Source organism: Magnolia sinica, chromosome 12, assembly GCF_029962835.1.
Source record: "Magnolia sinica isolate HGM2019 chromosome 12, MsV1, whole genome shotgun sequence".
Classification (NCBI taxonomy): Eukaryota; Viridiplantae; Streptophyta; class Magnoliopsida; order Magnoliales; family Magnoliaceae; genus Magnolia; species Magnolia sinica.
In genome coordinates, this window is record NC_080584.1 from 13,836,530 (window position 1) to 13,850,725 (window position 14,196).

General features: G+C 41.2%; 1 protein-coding gene across 1 annotated transcript; it reads left to right on the forward strand.

Moving 5' to 3' along the window:
- The first annotated feature begins 8,581 nt into the window (after window positions 1–8,581).
- Window positions 8,582–10,542, forward strand: LOC131220957 (UPF0481 protein At3g47200-like). The gene has a single exon (XM_058215986.1). It carries the CDS (start codon window positions 8,926–8,928, stop codon window positions 10,519–10,521), a length of 1,596 nt encoding a protein of 531 aa, XP_058071969.1. The 5' UTR covers window positions 8,582–8,925; the 3' UTR covers window positions 10,522–10,542.
- The last annotated feature ends 3,654 nt before the right edge of the window (window positions 10,543–14,196 follow it).

A 14,196-nucleotide genomic window follows, 5' to 3' on the forward strand; every position in this document is an offset into this window, starting at 1 on the left:
TCTATCTATGGGCTGAAGCAATCTTCAAGACAGTAGTACATGAGATTCCACTTGGCCATCACTACTTTTGAATTCACGATGAGTGAAGAAGATCATTGTGTATACATGAAACAGTCTGGAGGATCTTTTCTGATACTATCTCTATATATAGACGATATCTTATTACCTGGTAATGACATGCAATTGTTGATATCGACTAAAGATTGATTATTCTCGAACTTTGAGATGAAAGACCTTGGTGAAGCCAACTTTATTCTTGGGGTAAAATCATCAGGGATCGCCCTAAGAAATTTTTAGGCTTGTCTCAAGCAATCTATATACAAAAGATCTTAGAGCGGTTCAGGATGAAAAATTCAAAAGCTGTTGAAACCCCTATGGATAAAGCTACCAAGCTAGATAGGAAATCGTGTCCCCAGACTGAAGCCGAGAAATTGGTTGTCCTTAGTACCTTATGCAAGCGCAGTAGGGAGCTTAATGTATGCTATGCTTTGTACCAGACAGGATATTAGCTATACAGTAGACATAGTCAGCCGTTATTAGAGTAACCCGAGACAGTCTCATTGACAAGCTATCAAACATATATTCGCTATCTCAGAGGAACAAAAGACCTAATGTTATGTTATGAAGGCACAAGCCTCGAGTTCAAAGGATATTCTGATGCTGCTTGGGGTAATGACACCGATGAGGGAAAGTCTACTTCAGAGTATGTATTCTTACTTGGGGAAGGAGCTATCTCATGGTCGAGTAAGAAGCAGACATCCACGGCTCTTTCATCTATGGAGGCCGAGTACATTGCATGTTGTGCTGCAGTTCAGGGGTGGCAAAGGACCCTAAACACCACTAGAAATCTAAGCACATTGAGATCAAGTATCATTACGTCTGTGATTAAGTGAGAGATAAGAAGGTTGCCTCAGCTACATTCCTACTAAGGAGATGATGGCTGATCCCATGACGAAACCTATAGCTAGAGATCTATTTCAGGTTCACGTCAGGCAGATGGGATTGAGGAAAGTTTGACTGATGTACTTGTTTTGTAATACATTCGATCTTTCATGAATAATATATTCCATTTATTCAGTATCGAACACTAATATAAATTAGGTAAGTAGATCATCAGCATTTACCTTGAGATCATGTAGGATTTCTATTTTTTGTCGGCAGGCCGGTCACCCACTCGCACGGGTTGACCAACCTTGAATGTACAAGAGAGGTACATTTGGGGCTATGTTTATACATTGAGGTATGAACTTCCCTTTATTGTGAATAATAAAGGATGAGGATATGAGTGAGTCGTATCCGCCTACAATCTTATAAAGATTGAAAATGAGACTGATAAAGTCGAATAACATAATCGCACCATTCCGTTACATGCGATCAATGTTATGACTTTAAATTAAAGTCAGGTTATGAGGTTATGAGATAAGTCGTACCTCATGTAGAATGACCTGCGTATTGTAGACCTGACATTCACCTAGTATTGTCTACTTTACGACGTGGATTGTAGCCACGTACTAGGACCTTTTACCTACACATTGCTTTGATTCGATCTAATCATTGCAACGTGCAAGTAGCCAGTTCCGCAGGTGACTCTTTGTGTCCTTAGCTACCATTCTCTTGTGTATATGAGGATGAGATTGAGTGTCACTACTTTAATGTACTATGACGAAAGGTCCTTAATTGGTCAGACTCAGTTACGCTAAGAAAACGGCTTGATTAATTTCAAATTACACATCTACGTGGGGAAGATCCCGTGACAGCTACACCAAGTTTCTAGAATTATAAATATGCACTTGAAGACTTATCCGCCAGCAGTATCGAGTTGTTTTTATTAGACTTTTGCAAATAATATTTTTCTTAAAAAGCGCGCGCGCACACACACACATATATAAGTATTGCTTTTAATTGATTTTAATCGAAATTTGTGAAAAATCAAGTTTTCGGAATAACTCAATAAGTTGGATAAGTGTGTATGTTGGCCGAGTACTCCAGATCGAGAGTTAGCTCCATTCGGTGTAGTCATGCGGACTAAGACAAGGATTGCAAAGCTTAGGTTATTGAGTACTAGTTAGGTGGTCACTTAGTACTTAAGCACCTGTGAGAAGATTATGGTGATCCAGCTGGTCCCATGCCTCTGATTCTTTTGATCGTGATGTTTGGTCTTTGATTGTTATTAGGCAAGTTAGATGGACAAATTTTTGTGCCTATCCCATTATGTGATTGAGTGAGAGATGTTGGACGTAGGCCAGTGGGGCCCACTCGTGAGCAATCACTAGTGGGTGGGTCCCAAATGGTTTGGCTTCTTCTGGCCTTTTCCATTCGGTTGAGATTTCAAATTCAATTTTGAATTTGATATTGGATAGGAGATAGAGAGAAGATCGGATAATCCGGTCTCATCTTATCTCCTTTCTTTCTTATAAAAAGGGATAAGCTTCTCTCGTAAAAAGATCATACGATAAACCGAGAGTATACAGAGAGATACAGTGTGCACTATAGTCTGTCCATTTTAGCTTGTCCTTGGGACGATCTGATCCATAGATCGCAATCCGGGGCCACTTATACTGTAGGATCAGAGGCGTGAATAGATCCATCTGCTCCAGTAGTAGATAGGCGGGCCGTTGGAGCGTCAATCTTCTGCTTTGTAAAGGTTCCAAACATCGTGTAGACCGTCAGATCTTGAGGGCTCACTTTCCGTGCTTCCCAACAGTCAGGTCACACTTCACTGTTAGCTACCCCCACTAGGGAATCGATACTAAGACCTCAGTGTTGAAACGTCTGTTCATAAGGCTATATGAACATAAAGGGAAAACACAAATATCAGCTTGATCCAGGACCTGTGGCCGGTTGAGATTAAAATGTAGATGTTAAATTCACAGTCTCATGTGGTGTGGTCCACTTAAGCTTTGTATATGCTTCGATTTTGATTTCATACTTTAAAATAAGCTGTTAAAACGGATGGACGGGTGGATAAGACAGATCACTCATATGAGGCCCACAGTTTTTAGTCATTAGGCTAGCAATCCGATTTCTCCCAGCTAGGGACGAGAGGGAGGAGTACCTAATCTTCGTCTATTGAAAAGTACCCAAAGCTTGGCCCGATCTAAAATTGGGCCTGTTTGATTTTTCGTAGTAACCTTAAATACATGGTAAATGAGTAATTATTACTTATTGAGCTTGTTTGATAATCGGGTTATATTTTTGCTTTGAAAAACAGTTCAGAAAATTTGACTGAAATTTGTGGGTTGCACTATGATATATTTGACATATCCATGCCGTCAATCCATTTTAGCATAACATTTTGGGGTGTGGTTTGAAAAAAGAGGCAGATCCAACGCTCAATTGGCCCACACTAAAGGAAATAGTATCCATAAAACGTCCACCATTCAAAGATGTTTCTTTCAACGCATCCACATCGAAGTTTTTTTGTCATCTAAACCCTTCATAAGGTCACACGGGCATGGATAATGGAAAAACACAAATATCAGCTTCATCCAGAGCCTCCAGGAGCCTCGAGAAGTATTCAATGGTGGGTGAATGATTTATCACAGTTTCCTATAGTGTGGTCCACTTGAGCTTTGGATCTGCCTATTTTGGGGCTCATGCCCTAAATGATGCTGACATATAAGATGAGCTGTGTGGATAAGCCACTTACATCATAATGAGCCCTACATTCATTTGGCAGCTGTCCCGGTTCCATCGCTTAGAAGTCAAGTGGTCACATTTGCATAGAAATGATACTGTAATTATCTAGGTATGTAATTATTACCCATTTACAAGGTAACGTGTGAGATGAAAAATCAAACAGGCTCCGCAGCCACCATTGAATTTAACAGGACCAACGCAAGTGGAAAAACAGCCTGGCCTAATCCTTCATCTAGAATGGATAAGGACTCCAAACACCGTCATCACACACACAACAGGCTAGGCGGCACACGCTAATCAACAGTGGCATTTCCTCTTAATGTGTTCTCTGTGCTGTGGCTCATCTAATTTTTTTTTTATATGGCTTATTTTTATCCCGTTGTGATATTACGAGGTGAAGCATTTTTTTTAAATTTTTTATACGGCTTATTTTTATCATGTTGTGATATCATGAGGTAGAGCATCTTATGGATGGATGATTAACTGAATATATAACAGAGACTCACGTCTTCTGACGTTGGTTCATGGTGGTACCGTACCTAGCATCGCACCCAAATGAAGACACCGCTTTTGTGACCGACAGGATCACATGCGGCGCATATTAGGATGCTTCTGTCGTTTTCGAGAAGGGCTGCTTTACTCAAACGCCACAACCTCTCCACCTCGCATAAAACTATAATAGGTGATTCTGAGCATAAAACTATAGTGGTGTCTCGATCACCTTTGTAGGTGATACCCTTACCGTGGGGCCCATCTTGATAATATGTTATATATCAACTCCGTCCATCCGTTTTTCCAGCCTATTTTAGAAGCTATTCAAAAATTTAAGAAGATTCAAGTTTCAGGGGGACCACACCACATGAGACAGTGTTGATTGAACTCTTGCCACTAAAAACTTCCCAGGGCCACTGGAAGTAAATATGTAATGTTTATTTATCATCCAATCAGTTTATAAGTTCAAACGGACTTGGATGAGGGTAAAATAAAAATATTAGCTTGAATCAAAACTTCTGGGCACATAAAAAGCTTTTTATGGTCATTCGCCCCTTTTAACAGTGGTGTGGTCCATTGGAGATTTGGATATGTTTACGTTTTGGAATAATGCCATAAAATAAACTGATAAAACGGATGGACTGTGTGGATATACAATATATTAATCAAGGTGGGCCTCACACGGTAAGGGTAAGTGTTACCGGGTAACAGCTAATCCGCTCACGTCTTTTTGGATCCGGGTAGAGAACATGAAACGAACAGTTGAAAGAATAGTGCCCGAACCCCGGGCACAGGATGTCTTTTATAAATCTAACCTTAAAGTCAAGAAAGTGGATTGCCTCTAACCCCGGGCACGGGGATGTCTTTTATAAATCCACTCCGTCCATCTGCTTTGAAAGACCACAGTAAGACACCAATCTAAAAACCAGATAGATCCAAAACTAAGGTGGGCTACACCAAACGAAATGTCCACCATTGAAACCTTCCTTGAGCTAACCATGATGTTTATTTGCCATCCAAACTGTTCATAGGCTTATTACCACTCAGATAAACTGTAGGCACTAATATCATCCTGATACAAAACTTCTGTCACCTCCAAGCTTTCAATCCCCACTATTTCGTGTGGTATGGCCCCAATGAGTTTTGGACCTTCCTACCGTGGTCTTGCAAGACAGATGGACGGAGTGGATTTATGTCGGACATCTCTGTTGGTCCCGCACACAAGCAATCTGCCTCCAAAAGTCAGATGGTCTTGCCGGGTCCGGGTCTCACTTTCTAGGATCTTAGACTAGATCCAATAAAGTATGGATACCCATTGGGTCTTTACACCTTGGTTTCAAGTTGGGTCCATGCCAGATAAGGGTACTTACATGGTCACGCCAATCTGAAGGGACGGATTAGATTACACACGTGTGCCACTTTGACACATGTCTAGTGTAAATAATCTTTCTTGTGTGGCTAAGACAACGTTGTTCCGTGACTAGAAATGAGCCTATGTTGATAAGATTACTATTAACTGGACTAACATTACTTGATTCCAACCGGGTCCAAAATGGTGGACCCATTTTTAATGGGGTCACAAATTGCAGGCTTGATACCCGATTTCTAATAAGTTATTCCTACTCGATTAGCATGCACGTGGGAGTTTGCAGCCGGAGATCCCACTGTGTGCAGCATGGGCCGAAAATCAGGCTAGTCCGTTCATCACACTGTCTAACTTTTTTTGACCGTCCATTCTTTCAGTAGATAGGATTGTCATTATACGGCCATATCCGTATGATGTTAGGTGTGAAGGGGCGCGGATTGGATACTGACAAGGTCAGTAGCCAAATCGCTACTGAAGTGACGTCACCAAGCTCCGTGGACCCACCATGATGAATGTGTTGTATCCATACCGTCCATCCATTTGGAGAGATTGTTTTATACGTGAGAAAAATGATGAGATAGATCTAAAGTTCAAGTGGACCCCAACATAGAAAACAGTGGTGACAGTAACATCCACCGTTCAAAACTTCTTAGGGGCCATGGAAGTTTCCCATCAAGCTTATATTTTTGTTTTCACTTCGTCTATCTCTATGTTAACTTATGAATAGGTTGGATGTAAAAAATTCATCATTGTAGGAAATAAATGTTTCAACGGTGGGTGTGACTGATCCTATGGTTTTCTGTGGTGGGTGCACTTGAACTTTAGATCTATCTCGTTCTTTTTCTCATGCCATAAAACAATCTCTACAAATGGTTGGACGGTATGGATACAACACACGCATCATGGTGGGGTCCACATAGCTTGGTGACGTCACTTCAGTAGCGATTTGGCTACTGACCTTGTCAGTATCTAATCCGCGCCCGGTGTGAAGGCACGCCAAGTAGGGCTCCACCGGATGACTGACCTGGATCTCACACACAAATGCCACGTCTGCACGCGCCATGACCCATGAGCGTCGGATTAGTTACGGTACTCGCGCGAGTAACCAGTTAATATGTCATATAGACAGTCAACGAAGTTCGGCGCTGAATTCTCTTTCGTGGGCCCCACTGACTGCGCGAACCAATAAAGTGAGCATGCGAGTACAAGCCCGACACGTGGAGTTTTTGATACTCTCGCTGAGTTGGATGCTTCATACGCATGCGCTGAGAAACCGTACACGGTGCACATATATACCTCAATCTAAACTTCTCAAATAGCAGGCCTCACAGTCGCATCGAAGTCCTAAAATCAGATTCGTTGGATCCTGACAAATTTGTATTGAATTCCAACCGTTGAATATTTAATACTTCCCACCGTCTATTAGATGTCCACAAATCATCTAGTTTGAATTACTTTCCCACAATAAATTCTTAGATATGATTAATCTGTATCCGTTCAAATGATTGGACGGTTTGATTTGATTGACACGTCATACGCGTGTGCATTTGCTGATTGATTGCGTATAAACTATCACTACTCCACTATTATAAAAAGGGATCTTAATCTTATTGGCCTCGAAGTTTGGTCAAATTACCTAAAAAGCTATGGCATTCAAGATATCCCAAAAGTGACCTTCCGACAACTTTTGGATATTATTTCAAACGAAAATGCCCTTGTCCTTGGTTCCTAAGTTGTATGGTCCTGAAGTGAATAAGAAGTTACATTCTATTTTAACCCCCGAGAAAGTGACAGATTGGCTACTCTCGTGCCACCAGCCAATGGCTGGTGCTCGATGGTCTATGGGCCCCATCACCATGTATGTGTTTCATCCATATCGCCGATCCTTCTTGCCATGTCATTTTAGGGCTATGGCCTAAATATCAGCTCGATTTAGTGCTCTTGTGGCCCACATAATAAAAAGTAATGGTGACTATTGAAAAATTTTAGGCTCATTATGATGTTTGTTAGAAGTGTATACTGCCCATGTCAGAACTTTTTGGGCCCGCAACGAGCTGGCTGACAAGGTGGATGAATCGGATCACCTCATTATGGGCTTTAAGCTATGGTACCAATGGTCTGGTAGAAGAGGAGGTGAACATGTGGATACCACAATCCATGTAACATGACAACCACGACCTATATAACATGACAACTACGACCCATGCAAATAACGATCCATATGAGCCCACATTGATATACGTGTATAATTCATGCCGCCCATCCTTCTTTTTTTTTACCGTGTCATTTTAGGGGTAGGGCCCAAATATTAGCTTGATCCGGTGCTCGTGTGGGGCAGAAAGTAGAAAATAATAGTGACGGTAGAAATTTTCTAAGTTCACTGTGATGCTTGTTAGAAGTGGATATTGATCAAGTTAGGACTTTTGGGCCCACGGCAAGCTGGCCGACAAGGTGGATGAATCAGATCACCCCATTGTGGGGCCTTAAGCTAGGGTACCAATAGTTTGGTATAAAAGGAAGTGAATACGTGAAACCACGATCCATACAATATGACAACCATAACTCATATAATACAACAACTACGATCCATGCAAACCACGATCTATATGGGCCCACATTGATGTATGTGTATAATCTATGTCGTCCCTTCTTTTTACCGTGTCATTTTAGGGATACGAACCATTTAACATGACAGCCACGACCCATATAACATGACAACCATGACCCATGAAAATTATGACTCATATAATATAACAAGCACGACCCACGTAACATAACAACCACGATCCATATAATATAACAATTACGACCCATGAAAACTACGACTCATATAATATAACAACCACGACTCCATGGTAAACCACGACCTATATAATATGACAATTATGACTATAATTATAATACAATATGAAGAATAATTCTCTTCAATGGACATTCAGCGAGTCTAAAAACTCTTTTTAGATAATTTGACCAAACGTAGAGGCTAGTGCGGTCAAAATTCCTTATAAAAATCTCTCTCTTCTCTCACGTACTCCACGTGCAAGATCTTGGCTGCAACTGTAACCCAGTTGCTTTTTGTAAATTGAGTGAAAAAAGAGGGCATTCTCAACGCGATTTTCTTAGACAGAAAAAGTCGAAGCCAGTGGCATTTTTGGGGAATCGAGTTAAAAAAGAGGGCAGCGGTTCTTATGGCCATTTGTTTAGAGAGAGAGAGATGGTTGAAGCTTCAGTGGCATTTTTGGTAAATTGAGTGAAAAAGAAAGGATTCTTAAGACCCAGTGGCATTTTTGGTGAATTAAGTTAAAACAAAGAGGCAATTATAGAGAGAGTTGAACTCCGGTGGCATTTATGATGAATTGATTGAAAAACAGATGTAATTATTCCCAAGACCATTTTCTCAGAGAGAGAGAGAGAGAGAGAGAGGAGATATGGTAGATCGCACTTCACTTGAAATGGTGGAACATCAATTGCTCATACCAGCCCGTACCGATGACGATCCGGTCGATCAACGGATAGGATACGCCACGATCATACAAGTAGGCAGTGAAGAAGAACACGGCGAAGATGGCTCTGATGATGATGATGAAGAAGAAGAAGAAGAAGAAGATGGAGAATCCCTTGTTTCTATTCACGGCGACGAGCTCGAAGAAGAAGCGAATCAAGAAGAACAGCCACACGTTCTGATGGGCCACGATGATCTAGATCCAAGGTGGGTTTTTTCACTCGAGCGAAAGCTTCTCTTCGAGCCGCAGATCCAAAAGAAATCATCAAGCATCAACGGCTCATGCTCAATCCACAGAGTCCCCGATTGCTTCCGTCAAGGTGATGAAAACGCATACATGCCACAGATTGTCTCCATCGGCCCATTCCACCGGTCCAAGAAGAACCTACAAGCCATGGAGGATCGAAAGAGGAACTACCTTCGTGACGTCATTTCATGGACCCGAATCAACCGTGGAGATGCCCCATCGATTATCTTGGAGAAGTACCTAATCGCCATCAAATCGGTGGAGAAAACAGCCCGGGATTGTTACTCAGAGACCATTGATCTCGACAGCAACGCCTTTGTGGAAATGATGGTGGTGGATGGTTGTTTCATCATCGGCCTACTTTGCAAGGTGGCCCACCTGATCCACGTCGACGATGGCGATCCCATTTTCAAGATGGGTTGGCTGATGAGCAAGCTTCAAAATGATTTGCTGATGCTCGAAAACCAAATCCCTTTTGTTGTCCTCCAATCCCTGTTTGATCTGATGAATGTCTCGAGCGGTCATGATCGTACCTCCCTGGCCCACCTATCCCTCAATTTCTTCGAAGGACTGGTGCCCAAGATCGAAAATGCAATGAAAGAGGACCCCAAGATCAACTGTCAGCATTTACTCCATCTCTTCCACTCCAGCTTACTTCCAACATTTAAGAAGGCTGAAAAGAAAGAGAAAGATAACGAAAAGGAGGCTAATCACCTAAACCTGATACATTCGGTCACCGCCCTTAAGGAGGCTGGGATCAAATTCAAGAAAGCGAAGACGGCAGACAACTTCTTCGATGTGAAATTCAAGAACGGCACGATGGAGATACCGACGGTCGTGATTCATGGAGCCACGAATTCGCTGTTCCTCAATCTGATTGCGCTTGAGCAATGTTACTCTGATTGTAGTGATCATTTCACGGCCTACACTGCTTTCATGAATTGCCTGATAAACTCAGCCAGGGATGTTGGGATCCTCCGCCGGAGTGGGATCGTTGAGAACTGGTTGGGGAGTGATGAAGATGTGGCCCACCTGTTTAAGATGCTGGGTAGGGAGGTGGCTATTTCGACGGACGGATTCTATCTGTCTGATGTGTTTAAGGACGTTAATCTGTATTGCAGGACGGATTGGAATGCATGGAAAGCGAGCTTGAAGCGGGATTATTTCAATAATCCATGGGCGATTATTTCTTTTGCGGCAGCAATTATTCTTCTGGGCCTTACTTTCATCCAGACGTTTTTTACCATGTATTCATATTTTCGACCTCCATTGTAGGGATGTGATGATCTTCTTCTTCATTATATTGGGGTAATTGATGTAGAGCGGGTGGCGTGGCCAAGATGGATCAGAAAAGCTCTGATCGGAAGCGGAGGTGATCCGGACCATCATAACTTCAAATGGACGTATCTGGCAAACCCGAATGAGCTGTTGTAACCATATATATTTTGGGTAGAACGAGCTAGTTTAGCCACCCAACCCACTGGTCGGGGATTACAAATTTTATAGAATTTATTTTATATCTTACTTGTCTTTTTTATTTTGATGGATTCGAGAAGTCTTTGTGAGGATTCTACGTAAGCTTTTTTTATTTTTTATTTTTAATTTTTAATTATTATTTTTTATTTTAACTCACGCACACACACCCCTACACACTCACGTGTAGTGGAATTTCACCACCTATCGATACTCGAACCCTTGACCCGGTGTTGAAACTCATGAGAGTCTACCACCCGACCAAGAGTAAGGACCCATTCTAGAGAAGCTTATCCTTGAGGAAGACGGGTGATCGACCTCAATACGATTCATCCCTGCATCGTTAATTGAGATGTTTGTGTTTGACATGATATTGCTATCTTCGTTCAAGCATTGTGGAAGAGAGAAGTGGGACGGAGTGGGGCAGGACTGGGGTAGGAATGATCAGGGCCGTTTGAAAATGGGCCAGCCTGCATGCTGAAGCCTAACTATATTTCAATGGGTATTTAGTTCAGGCCCACGAAGCCCAACCAGCATTTCACGCTAGTCAAGCTGGGCCTGGGTCAATGGGTACCGGTACATGAAGAATACCTGATGTACTCCATCTGATTTAGCGGGTCTTGGTCATTTTTTGGACCTGATCTGATGATCTCATTGGTCGGATTTTTCAATTGTGGCATCTACATGTCGGGAATCACGTCATAAGTTCCTCCATCGCGCACACGTGTCTTGTTTCCACACGTGAGGTCAGTAAAATAAGGGACTGTTTGAATGACGGCCAAAAACCAGTAATGCTTGTTTTGGCAGTTTTTCCATGGATTGTGAAGTTGTTTGGCATGGATTTACCCGTACGTGTGTACTGTGTCCGGCATGCGGGTGCATTCTGATCAAATTGCCAAGGTCTCTCCAATAACATATACAAGCATTTATTGAAGGGATATCACACCTTATTGATTTTTTATAGTTGTTTCCCATCCAAAATTAACCGGCATTGTTTTTCTGTTGCTTAAAAAAAAAAAAAAAAAAAAAACCCCACAACATATAACCTGTGGTTGGATGATTTTCAAATTTTATTTTAAATTTGTCTATCATCTCTTTGAAAACAAGACTAAGTGTAACGATCTTAAAAAAAAAAAAAAAAGGTTAGCAAAGATAAGGAAAAGAAATAAATCAAGATGAATAAAGTCTTGAAACATCATTACTTTATTTATTTATATTATTATATTATGATCTATACGATAGATTATACGAATTTATTATGGGTACAACTCATATGCAGGTATATGAACAAGTGTATAGGTGCATGATGCACATTAGGACTCGTCACTCATGTGAAAAAGAGAAGAAAAGTAAAAATCCTTTACTCGTTTTCCATCCACTTGAATTATCATGTTGGGTAGTATGGTATATTAATACGTTTGTGCAAGTTCATGCGTCCAAAGTTATATGGGGCCCACATATATTTAGTGATAAATTCACTCCATCCATCGATTTTTCAAGACTACAATTGGGCATAATTCTAAAAATAAAAAGATCCAAAAATACAAGTGCGCCCCAACAAACGAAACAGCGGGAATTGAAGCATCCACCCCTTAAATCTTCATAGAGCTAATCATAATGTTTATACACCCATCCAAACCGTTCATATGGCTATTTCCACTCAGATAAACCGCAGTCACAAGCATAATCCTAATACAGAACTTCTACGTCCCCACAAAGTTGCCAATTGTGGGTGCTGAAACAGTTTGGCTCACATGAGTTTTGGATCTGCCTGAATTTTAAACTGGTGTCCTATCATGCTCTTCTAATATTGATGGCTGGAGTAATTTGTGACCGGCACGTCTGTGTTCCCATACAGCTTCCGACCAAAGGAATCCGCGTCCGCTGTCAAGACGGTCAACCAGGGTGGGCTTCTTACTCATAGACTCGTAAGGGACGCGTATTGCGCCCTAACCCTGCGTGGATTGACTCGGTCCTGTCTGGGCATGTGTGGCCACCGTGATGTATATGTTTTGTCCACGCCGTCCATTCATTTTAACTGCTAATTTCAGCACTTGAGACCAAAAACAAGGCAGATGCAAGTCTCAGCTGGGCCAGACCACTGGAAAAAGTGGGGATTAAATGCTTAACGTGGAAAGCTTCCTTGGGTTACAGAAAATTTTGATTCAGCTGATATTTGCGTTTATCCTTCGTCCATGTATGTGTGACACTATGAACCGGGTGGATGACAAATAAACACCATGGTGGGCCTTAAAAAGGTATCAACGGTGGTGTCATTGTCACCCCTGCTTCATGTGGTTTGGCATATTTGAAACTTAGATCTACCTCCATTTTGAGGCTCAGGCCTACAATGGAGATATCAGTGTAGGCCTCACATGACATTATTAAGATCGAGTCCATCCTAAGGATAAGGACAGGGGTATAACACAATCATTACTAGCATTGACTTCTCATGCATGTCACGTTCTCATATTGGGATAAAGAGTGTGCACCCTCATATAGACAAGTCACAAGTAATCATTACTAGCATTGACTTCTCATGCGTGTCACGTTCTCATATTGGGATAAAGAGTGTGCACCCTCATATAGACAAGTCACAAGTTATAGAATGCAACTCTTACAGTGTTCTAAAATCATGTGTTTATGCTATTTTCCAGAGCCATATAATTATACGTCTTCTAAGTTCTCGTTAATATCCATCATCCACACATGACCCTGCACCATCATTCGTCGCAAATATTGACAAACACTCATCTTCATACGTATTTAATAAATGTAAAAATACCCATTATTCCACTAAGTCTGCCTAGTACTTGGGATCTCATGAGAACATATTCATAATTGTCAACTTAATAATCAATAAAATATTTTAAAACATTCTCAACTTGAAGTTTGTAAGCAATAATACATTCCTAAACATAAACGAAGATGGTACAAATTCCATTTAAACATGTTAATGATCCAACATGTTTAACTCTTCTTCAAGATAGGGCCATTGCCCCTGTGGATTATCTACTAGTTCGGTCTCATGTGTCTTAGAAATTTAGTAATTGTTTCATCTTTAATAATATGTGTACAATTTTTCCATCAATATAACGTCACCTGGCAAGGCCCAATGAGAGAATCCAATAGATACAATTAAAACAATACATTCAGGTACAACATAACAATCCAATATAGTAGATAGAAATATAATGCGATCGATGTATATGATGCAAATGATGTTGATTTTGTATTAAGTAGGTATAAATAGAAACCATCCATTTCTTGGGTTGGATATCGATAACTTGCATATGCACTTAGCATGCCATTGGTAGGCATGGGCAAGGCCCGCATCCTCCCATTGGGCAGGCTACTACCATTGAAAGGCATAAGTCCCATATCTCCCTCATTGGGCAGGCTTTCACATATAGTGGACTACTTGTGGATACAAAAGGCTGTTATTTGTGCAATACTGATGTTCAATGTAAGGAATGA